General features: G+C 40.1%; 1 protein-coding gene across 7 annotated transcripts in view; it reads left to right on the forward strand.

The window, feature by feature from the left end:
* The window catches only part of KMT2E (lysine methyltransferase 2E (inactive)), a 99,583-nt gene extending 88,576 nt beyond the window's left edge, over nucleotides 1–11,007 (forward strand). For 6 of the 7 annotated variants that reach the window (XM_059074484.2, XM_059074485.2, XM_067042804.1 and 3 more), the window contains 10 exons: nucleotides 2,423–2,677; nucleotides 2,843–2,987; nucleotides 3,562–3,812; nucleotides 4,198–4,254; nucleotides 4,394–4,957; nucleotides 5,958–6,247; nucleotides 7,172–7,260; nucleotides 7,368–7,493; nucleotides 7,662–7,759; nucleotides 8,600–11,007. In XM_059074484.2, coding sequence (XP_058930467.1) covers nucleotides 2,423–2,677; nucleotides 2,843–2,987; nucleotides 3,562–3,812; nucleotides 4,198–4,254; nucleotides 4,394–4,957; nucleotides 5,958–6,247; nucleotides 7,172–7,260; nucleotides 7,368–7,493; nucleotides 7,662–7,759; nucleotides 8,600–10,108 — 3,384 coding nt within the window. In that variant the 3' untranslated portion in view covers nucleotides 10,109–11,007. The remainder of the gene's footprint in view (nucleotides 1–2,422; nucleotides 2,678–2,842; nucleotides 2,988–3,561; nucleotides 3,813–4,197; nucleotides 4,255–4,393; nucleotides 4,958–5,957; nucleotides 6,248–7,171; nucleotides 7,261–7,367; nucleotides 7,494–7,661; nucleotides 7,760–8,599) is intronic. The other variant, XM_059074486.2, reaches the window with a different exon arrangement.
* Nucleotides 11,008–11,077: the final 70 nt, after the last annotated feature.

Here is an 11,077-nt window from a genome sequence, read left to right on the forward strand (position 1 = left end):
TCATATGATATTTGTCTTTCTCTGACTTACTTCACTTAGTATGATCATCTCTGGGTCCTGCTGCAGTGAACTTTGGGGTGCATGTATCCTTTCGGATTACGGTTTTCTCCAGATATATACCCAGGAGTGGGATTACCAGATCATATGGTAGCTCTATTTTTAGTTTTTTAAGGAACCTCCATACTGTCTGTACCAATTTACCTTCCCACCAACAGTGTAGGAGGGTTTCAGGAAGGGTATTTTTAGATCAATTTATTAATAAAAATCTTTCAAAAACTACTGTCAGATTTAATGAAGCAATTGTGGTATCACTGAGATAAACCAACCTGAGCTTTACAGGAAGGCCAGAAATACAGAACACCCTTATGAAGCTTTGTTTTTCTCCCATTCTGAGTACAGCAGATTGGAGCAGAGATACCGAAGTGCAACCGTCAGGCTCTTTGGGCAGTGAGGTAGATCATAAATGGATCCTTCTCATGCCCTTCTACAACAAAATACTTTGAAACCCACTTTCTCTGGTCTTTGTTCTTACCAAATTCAGTATAGTTTGTAGGTACTGTGAAACCATGAGAAATATACTTCGTAAATATCTAGGAGGAACCTGGGAGTATACTTCAGTGGCGAGTCAGAGGATTAGATAGAGCCGATCTAAACACAGCTCTAATTTGAAGTCTGTGCTCACCTTTGCACCTTGGATCCTGAACAAGCAAGCCAGTACTTGATTTTGACAATGAGCAGTTACTTTTGCCCACTTTGGGAGGACAAAAAGTAGCTGCACATTTTCTTCATAATTTGGATTAGTGAGAAAGAAAAAAGATTCATGTTTACAAGAAAAGCTACTTTGCGGAATTCCCTGGTGGTCAGTGGTTAAGACTCTGCACTCTCACTGCTGAGGGCCTAGGTTCAATCCCTGGTCTGGGAACCAACATTCCACAAGCTCTGCACAGTGCAGGAAAACAAAAAAAAAGGGCTGCTTTCTTGATTACAAATATGACATAGTCCCTGCCCTTTAATTATTAAATGACTAAACTATTGTGGCAGTATAGATTTAATTCCCTGGTTCCTGTGTCCTGATTCTCTCTTAAAAAAAAAAAAAAGCCTTTTTCCCACAGGTTTTGCATATGATATATACTGTTCTATTAAACATTAGTATTATTTTAAACAACGTTACTGTTTGACAGAGTAGCAAATTATCGTGATTTCCTATAACCTAAAGGCCTTCTTCAGTTTCATACATGGCACTTATTCTGTGCCAGATACTCTATGAAGAGCTTTGGTTATTTAACTCTTGCAATCCTTACAATAACCCTATTTGTAGAGCTAGTTTCTCTCATGACCCTTATTTTATAGATCAGGATTGAGAAGTAGAAAAGTTATGTAAGTTGCTTGAGGTTACGGTAAGTGGCAAAGCCAGGATTCACACCAGGGCAGTCTGTTGCAGACTCCCAAGTGCTTTAGCCCCTGTTGCTTGTCCTAGAAAGGAAGTTTACATACATTGAAAAAAGGAAGGAAAGAAAAGATGCCAAAATGCTTATAGTGATTATCTCTAGAAGACAGGATGTGGGTAGACTGGTTTTTTTAATGTATGTATGTCTGCATGTGTATTGTGGGAATGCATGTGTAAATACATATATACTAGTTTTTCTACATATTCTACAAATTACATTTATAATAAAAGGAGTATAATTTGATAACTAGATAGAAAAGACATAAATGCCACACAGCAAAGAAAATGTGCTTGAGCTGAGAAATGTAATCCTTATTTCCATGCCCATTTACATCTGAACTTTACTAAATAACTAGTTTTTAAAAAAAGAAAAAGGTGAGTAATCATTATACTTTAGGATCAGGTATATTCATATAGCCAGTAAAGACTGAACTATGTACACGGTAGATCCAAAAAAAATAAACAGAATTAAGAAAGGGACTATGTGAATTTTCAAAGCATGGGAACTTAGAGATTTCAGACCCCTTAAATCATTAGTGCTTGTCAGTGCCGACAGCTTTAAAAATAAAAAATAAATTATATGCACTGGCCTCATCTGGAGATTCTGATGGGCAGCCAGAGTAGAAAAACACTGCCTAAAGTCTGACAGACTAAACGTTTTACACATAATGTAGAAGCAGTTTAGTGTTTGTGTTTTTAAGATAGTACTGAGGTCTCCTAGATTATTACTATTTTATAAAAACGGTCATGTGTTTTGTTCCTACAAAGTATTATTGTGTAAAAAATTTTAGTAGTAAGTGTAGATAACCAAGGAAATGCAGAATGACTTATATTGACTTTCTAGACATCAGATATGAATGATTTAAATTAATCTCTCATTTTAGATAATGTCAGTTACAAATTTGGTATTAGAATATTCTATAGGCGAATCTGTATAATTACATATATAGTGATCCAAATTTTCCTTCTCTCTAGCACTTGGTCAATGAATGGTTAAGTGAGAAGAATGAGAAGACAGGAAAACCTTCAGACACCCTTTCAGAAAGGCCTCTGCGCATAACTACAGATCCTGAAGTGTTAGCTACACAGCTCAATTCTTTACCGGGTCTCACTTATAGTCCGCATGTATACTCTACTCCTAAGCACTACATTAGATTCACTTCACCATTCCTTTCAGAAAAAAGGAGAAGAAAAGAACCTCCTGAAAACATTTCTGGCTCATGCAAGAAGGTAAACTTTTCTTTGGATATGAAAATCTGGTGTGAGCCAAGTGCCATTCTCATTGCTTACTACCAGTCCTGGTAGTGAAATGCTTTTGGAATTGGCTGTACATTTATAGGATATGTAAACAGCTACAAACTGATTTCTCTTCGTTTATTGTTCTGTGTATTTCAGCGGTGGTTGAAACAAGCTCTGGAAGAAGAAAACTCGGCAATTTTACACAGATTTAATTCACCCTGTCAAGAAAGATCCAGAAGTCCTACAGTCAATGGTGAAAATAGAAGTCCACTACTATTAAATGATAGCTGTTCTCTTCCAGGTAGAATTTCTTTTCAGTGTTGTTCTAGTGTGGAGAATGTGGCAGGATATATATATATATATATATATATATATATATATATATAGCATATATATATATATATATATTCTAATTATGTACCTTTCAAAAGAAGCACATTGTTATATATATTTTCTCTTTTCTGTCCTTCAAAGTTTTAGACGAAGGTAGACATGAAAACCTTAATTTGCAGTACCACGTACAATATGTTGGGTCTTATGGTTGAATTTTGGGCCTAGCTGGCCAGCTGTTTTTCAACAAGATTCAAAAGGACTCTTAGAAATCAGTTAAATTAATGACTATACTAGCAAGATTTCTTAGAGCCCCCCAGGCCTGTAAGCCTTCTGGCAAGATAATGCTTGCTAACAGTGAAACTGACTAAGTTGGGGGGGCGGGGTAGAGATTGCTTCCTGTTACCTTTAAAAACCGTGAAATTTAGTTTCTGGGTGAAAACCATCGTAATTATGACTGCTGATGGTTTTTGATGTTTCCCAGAATATATTACAGATTATAGCAAATAGCAGCAGTATAATTTCTTAACTTATTTCACCAACAGATTTAACTACACCACTAAAAAAACGAAGACTCTATCAGTTACTAGATTCTGCTTACTCAGAAACCTCCACACCTACTCCTTCACCATATGCTACCCCAACTCACACAGATATTACTCCTACGGATCCATCATTTGCTACTCCTCCACGGGTAAAGTCAGATGATGAAGCTTGTAGAAATGGTTATAAGCCCATTTATTCACCAGTTACCCCAGTAACTCCTGGCACACCGGGAAATACCATGCACTTTGAGGTGAGAAAAAACAAAAACTCATGGGGATGGGGTTTCTTTAATAGCTGTTTTTTTCTCCCTTTAATAATTAGTGTACTGAGAGCAGAAAAAAAAAGTTCTTAAGAATCTAAGAGCGAAAATTTGAACATGCATTTGTGAATTTAAACTTTATTTTTTATTAAAATGCACATAACTTTCATTTCATCTGATTGATATACAAAAGTCAGACTAAATGACTGTGTGTATCAAAGTGACCTTAAAGCAAAATATAAGGGGAGTGGAAATAAGAGAAAAAGTTTAAAACCAAAGTGTGTAGTAGTTTCTCATTTTAAGTTCTCATTTCTGTAAATATCATGGGTTTGTTAACATATTTTAATTTTCAATTATGATTATTTCTTTTATGTAGAATATTTCTTCCCCAGAAAGTTCTCCAGAAATTAAGAGACGCACTTATAGTCAAGAGGTAAGGAGATATTAAAAAAGGTTTTTTAAATCAGTGACTTTTCCCTAGTATCATTATAAATTATTGGTAGATTTAATGTAACTAGCTTCCAAATGTGGTTATTTGTGTAATTTTTTTTTTTTTTTAATTCTGTAAACAGGGCTTTGACAGATCTTCAACCATGTTAACATTGGGGCCTTTTAGAAATTCTAATTTAACTGAACTCGGTCTGCAAGAAATAAAGACTATTGGTTATACCAGCCCTAGGAGTAGGACTGAAGTCAGTAGGCAGTGCCCTGCAGAAAAGGAATCTGTGTCAGACCTTCAACTGGGACTCGATACAGTCGAGCAAGCTGCCTTACATAAAACCATGGAAACACCTGCACATGATAGGACTGAGTCTAACAGCCAACTGGAATCTGCTCACTCTGGACGGGGCCCGATATATTCTTCCTGGGTAAAGAGTCCTGACAGAACAGGAGTTAACTTCTCAGTAAACTCCAACTTGAGGGACCTGACACCCTCACATCAGTTGGAGGTTGGAGGAGGCTTCCGAATAAGTGAGTCAAAGTGCCTGATGCAGGATGATACTAGAGGCATGTTTATGGAAACACCTGTGTTTTGTACTTCAGAAGATGGGCTTGTATCTGGTTTTGGACGGACTATTAATGACAGTTTGATCGACGGAAGTTGCACACCCCAGAATCCACCACAAAAGAAAAAGGTTACAAATTTAACGATTTATAGTCCTTTTAATAGTGTTTTTTTCATACTACTTCTGAGGGTAATTAGTAGTTATAGTATGTATTGTGTAAGGCATTCATATTTTATTCATACTGAATTATTTATATGTACGTTTTTAAACCTTTTGTAAATGCTCAGTGAATTAGATAATGTTTGCAGAGAGCTAGTGATATGGAGGAGCATGGTTTCAGAGATCGAAACCTCAAGGTGATTTATTTCACTGAAAGAGTAACTTTTAAAGATAACCACTTCCCAACCAAATAAACAGAATTGAATAATATTTGTGTTATTACCCTTATTTTACACAGAACAGGCAGCCGATATAGAAGAAATGCCTCTTTCCTCCTCCTTAATACCTACAGTATTTAGGCCATGGATATAAAAGTATTTATTATATAAATAATAAGTTCCCTGATTTACCACCATTATTTGGTTGGCAGACATACTGAGACAATTAGAATGCCTTATTTCAGATCAGTGGGAGAATCTACAACACGTATTTTATTTGTTAATAGGCTTATTGCTTTGCAAGTCAAAAGAATTTTAGTGATGTGTGCTTTTAATTTTTATAACAGAGTCCAGTTGGCAACTTTGTGGGAAGCAATATAGTATAGTGGAAAGAGCACGGGCTTTCAAGTAAGACCTAGGTTCGAATCCCGGCTCCAACACTCACCAGCTGTGTGACCTTGAGTGAGTGAGTTACTCAATTTCCTCATCTGTAAAATGGGGATGATAATATTCCTATTTCATAGGGTTGTTGTGAGGATTAAATGAGATAATGTATGTAAATCATCTTAACACAATGCCTGGCATATAGGCATTTAGTAATTGTTAATTATTATTGTTTGTTCAGAATCAAATTATTTTATATAATTTTCTTAATGTAAATATAGTAATTCTCTTTAGAAAAAAAATAGATTGACACTGACATATGAAAACCAGGATAAAAGATTTGCTTTTCCTTATCTTTCCTGCTTAAGGTTTCTCTATTAGAATACCGGAAAAGACAACGTGAAGCTAGGAAAAGTGGCTCTAAGGCAGAACACTTTCCACTGGTTAATGTATCACCTCACACAAGCAGAAACTTGAGCGGCAGCAATGCTGACGGGTGTGCCAACGGGAATGAAAATGGCGAGCAGGTAGAAAGCACAGCTAGCCTACCTTTACCAACACCAGCTACAGTTTATAATGCTACTTCGGAAGAAACCAGCAATAACTGTCCTGTTAAGGAAGCTTCTGCCAGTGAAAAGAATGAACCAGAAGTCCAATGGTGAGTTGCCTGTTGAAAACAAAAAAAACCCTAACTAACTGGTAACTTTAGAACTACAAATAATATACCTTAAAATGACAGTAGTCTTTGTTATCATCCAGGCAGTTATAATGACAGTAGTCTTTGTTATTTTATCATCCAGTCAGGATCTTAACTTTTTACAGAGCTGATTTTGAATGGAGCTATCTTTGTAAAGATTTGAAGTGTGCTATTCTGAAAAACAACAAAGTTTTTGTTAATCAGCTGCCTTCCTGTTTGTTGTTCTCCTAAAGCAGAGGTTTGTGATCATAATTTTGACAGATCCTTTTTACTGATAAGAGTTTTAGACCAGTTACGTATTTGCCTGCATCATTAAAGGTCTATTATATCTACTCCTTGATAATTTTCACACAAATATTCCTCTCCAAAGAACCTTTATCCTAGTCAGCATCCGGCAGTTTCTTTGCCTTGAGAGAACAGCCATGTTTAGTGTTTCTTCAGTAGGAATAGAAGAAGCTGGATACAGAAGGGTCCTGCAAAGGGCAGGAGGCCACATTCATTTTGCTCCATGGTCCTCTTACCTCTGAGCTTCCTGCTAGCCTTATAATCCAGACCCAAGGTAATTTGTCAGGGGTAGATGTGGTCCCATTGGTAACCTGAAGTGACGTTCTGAATGTTTTTTTTGCTACACCCTTCAACAACCCCCTCCTTTTCACCAAAAAATCGCCTAAGACAAAGGAATGGCGTCTGCTTGAGTTCCTCAAATAAATGAGGACAAAAATCTCAGTTTTGGCAGGTGTTGTGGGCTGGGGTGGGGAGCTGTTTTCAAAGCTCTTCCCCAAAGAGCAAGAGCCTTTATCTGAGAGGCTATGTTGGCCATCAAGGGACACAAACTGATCTAGCTGGCAGCAGCTTTTGAACTGATGTTATGACTTGATTTTAAAGGACGGCCTCAACTTCAGTGGAGCAGGTACGAGAGAGGAGTTACCAGAGAGCTTTACTACTCAGTGATCACCGAAAAGATAAAGATAGTGGTAAGTGAGCTTATTCCTTTGCTCAGAAGTGGAGTCAGCTAATCACTCTGCACCCCCGTTCTGTGCTTCTAATGTTCTCTTTGGGTCTGCTTCTGCTTCATCTCTAGGGGGAGAGTCACCATGTGTCCCATGTTCACCGATTCATGTTCCGTCTTCACCTTCATCTCATTCAAATCACATTCCCCAGTTGCAACCCAAGGGCCCAGTCCCTTCTTTCAGTGAACTTATGGAAGGTCAGTAAGCAGATGACCTATCATGGTTGTTGTTTTAAATACCTTTTCAGAAAGGAGAGAGCCTTTATAAGACGTTGGTTTGAACAGTAGAATGTACGTCGAAGTGTTAGTAAGAAGCAGTATTTATCATGCAGTTTTACATTTTCTATGGTTCCTTATGCTTTACAGACCCTGATCCTGAAAATCCAGAATCCACGACTACAAGTGAATGTGCATCCCCAGATACTTCCCAAAATACTTGTAAAAGCCCTTCAAAAATGAGCAAGGTAATGACATTGACCTTTGAACTTGGCCCTGAGAAAAGTGGATGGTAATGTGCACAGGGAGGTTTTTCTGCTGTACCAAGGATCGGTTTCTGATTTCTGGACACTTTTCCTGTTAAAGTTCCAATGTGCTGAACGTACTTCAGCAGCTTTGACTTGCTCCAAGAGTTCCTTCCACCTCTTATCCTAGTGTCTAGGAAATTCATAGTGTTTTCATAAAATATTTGACCGGCCAGTGGTCAGGTGACATTCTTAATTTAAAAGAAATGCTGCCTCTATCCTGGATCACGAAGACATGATAATCCAGTGGGGCAGTATCTTTGGAAACTAACGATGAGGAAATCTGAGATTGATTTTTTCTTTTTCCTTAAAGAACATCATTATCTATTCAAGCAGTCTTATCCTTGGATCACCTGTATTTGAGCAGTGGAAAAGGTATTACAAATGAAAACAGTTTATCTACCCAAGCAAATTTATCCTTCGGTGGAATACAGAAATGTCAATTATGGAATTGAAACTTGCCTGCAGTGTTTAAGTGTGGTTCTTTCAGAATAGGAGTCAAAGACAGGTTTCACTGCTCAGCGGAAAAAACGGCAGATTAATTTCCTTATGTCTTCAATAAAAATTCAGGGAATTCAGTTGACGCTGATTATCAGAACTTGCCGAACTACTTTAAAAAACTGGCTTTTTAACATCCCAAGCCTCTGTAGCTGTCCTCTCAGACCTCTTTTTCCCTGCCCCCGTTAAAGTTAATATTTAGCTAACGTTAAATACCAGTAATAACAAACCTCAATGTACATAAAATGTTTCTAAAGTTTATATAAAAGTGTTTTCTTCTCACAGCCTGGTTCACCGGGACCTGCAGTTCCTGCCCAGCCACATGGGAAAATACTCACAAAGCCAGACTCCCATTGGGAGGGAGCAGTTACTGTGTCAGAAGCTGAGAACGGCGTCCACCTGAGAACAGAACTCCATCAAAAACAGCTGTCGAGTAACACGCAAGCGCTTTCGAAGAACCATCCTCCACAGCCACTTGTTCGCAGTTCATCCGAGCAGCTTTCACAGAAGCTGCCTTCTGCGCCAGTGAAGCTGCACTGTCCTCCATCGCCTCACGGAGAAAATCCTCCCAAGTCGTCGACGCCTCACACGCCCGTACAACACGGTTACCTGTCGCCAAAGCCTCCTTCACAGCAGTTAGGCTCTCCCTACAGGCCTCACCACTCACAGTCACCTCAAGTCGGAACACCTCAGCGAGAGCCTCCAAGAAATTTTTACCCAGCAGCACAGAACCTTCCAGCCAGTACGCAGCAGCAGGCCCCTTCTGGAGCGCTGTTCACGCAGACGCCCTCAGGACAGCCTCCGCCGGCGGCACTCGGTCAGCAGTTCACCCAGCCGAGCCTGGGCGCCGCGGCTCCGCCCCCGCCGCCCCCCCCGCCCCCGCCCTCCTCCTCTTACTATCAAAACCAGCAGCCCTCCGCAAACTTTCAGAGCTATAATCCGCTCAAAGGCAGTCTTTCCCAACAAACTGTGTTTACATCAGGACCAAATCAAGCTCTTCCCGGCACCTCGGGCCAGCAAGCCGTTCCGGGACACCACGTGACTCCAGGGCACTTTCTGCCTTCGCAGAACCCTCCCGTCCACCACCAGACCTCCTCGGCCGTCGTCCCCCCGCCGCCTCCCCCCCCTCCCGCTCCAGGACCACACCTCGCCCAGCAACAGCCACACTCCGTAGCACACGGCGTGGGGCCTGTCCACGCTGTCCCCCCTGGGTCCCACGTTCACTCTCAAACGGCTGGACACCGTCTGCCGCCCCCCCCTCCCCCTCCCGGCCCCGCCCCGCACCACCATCCACCGCCCCACCCCTCCACCGGACTCCCAGGTCTGCAAGCACAACACCAGCACGTGGTGAGCTCAGCCCCTCCCCCACCGCCCCCCCCTCCGCCTTCCAGTGTTCTGGCTTCCGGGCATCATACCCCATCGGCTCCAGCCTTACACCACCCACCTCATCAAGGCCCTCCACTTTTTCCTTCCAGTGCTCATCCAGCTGTACCACCGTACCCCTCACAAGCTACACACCACACCACTCTGGGACCGGGACCCCAACACCAGCCTTCCGGAACAGGGCCACATTGTCCATTACCAGTCGCAGGTCCTCATCTCCAGCCCCAAGGACCAAACAGTATTCCCACACCTACCGCTTCAGGGTTCTGTCCTCATCCTGGCTCTGTGGCCCTGCCACATGGGGTTCAAGGACCTCAGCAGGCATCTCCAGTGCCTGGACAGATTCCAATTCACAGAGCACAGGTGCCACCAACATTTCAGAACAATTACCATGGTTCAGGGTGGCATTAAAATGGACTCCAAAAACATTTTTTTAAATGTTCTGTAAGATAAACTGTATATTTCATATGTACCTGTTAAGGTACTTTTTAAAGCTTGTACATGAAACTTTGTATAAAAAAAAAAAAAACACCAGTGCTCTCATTGTATTTTTCCCATTTTTGCTTTTTAAAAAATTCCTTAAAAAATGTGCTGTTAAGCCAGTGTAGGTATCTTTTATTTTGTAAGTGAACATTCCAGCTGTTTTTCTGGCAGTAGATTTGATGCTACATGATCTTTAAATTTTATTGTTGGAATTAAATTCATTTAGTGAATGTCTTCTATATTATTATTTTATACATATGCATTAAATACACGGCTAAGTAATGGCAGTATGAGGATTTTCTTTCTATCAATCAGCAGTTCTGTGAGTGCATCTTATGTATAAAAAAATGCAATACAGATTTTTAGTTTGGTGTGAAGATGGCTCATTTTGTTTTATCGGTTATTTGCAAGCAAAATGTAATTTAATGTATAGATGATTTTTAATGTCTCCTGACAAACTGTAAATACTGCATTTCTTTTGCGTATATAATCGCTTACAGCTTTTCTCATCTTGACATATAGCACTGTACATATATGACATGTCTTTGCAAAACTGTGTGATCTTTGTGAAAGTAGTACAGTATATGGCCTTTAATTCCTCTATTTTAAATATACTGTCACATTGAAGCACTGGTTGGGCATTTTAATTCATGTTAATAAACCACAATTATGTCAGTTTTACCAAATCGTCCTGTACCACTTCTGAGATTGGTGTCTGTTTATGCAAGTGTTTCTACAGAAGTTACCTTTTCCAGATAGAGTTTGTAAGGAGCCTTCCATTTTCTTTCGCAACTACTACCTCAGCTGGACTGGACTGCAGCAATCATCAGGAGGCGGTAAAGGCTTGTTCCTGGAATGTTCCTACATGTTATTTTTTTGCAGGAGCAGGAGCCATAA

This window comes from Kogia breviceps, chromosome 9 (assembly GCF_026419965.1).
Source record: "Kogia breviceps isolate mKogBre1 chromosome 9, mKogBre1 haplotype 1, whole genome shotgun sequence".
NCBI classification, from domain to species: domain Eukaryota; kingdom Metazoa; phylum Chordata; class Mammalia; order Artiodactyla; family Physeteridae; genus Kogia; species Kogia breviceps.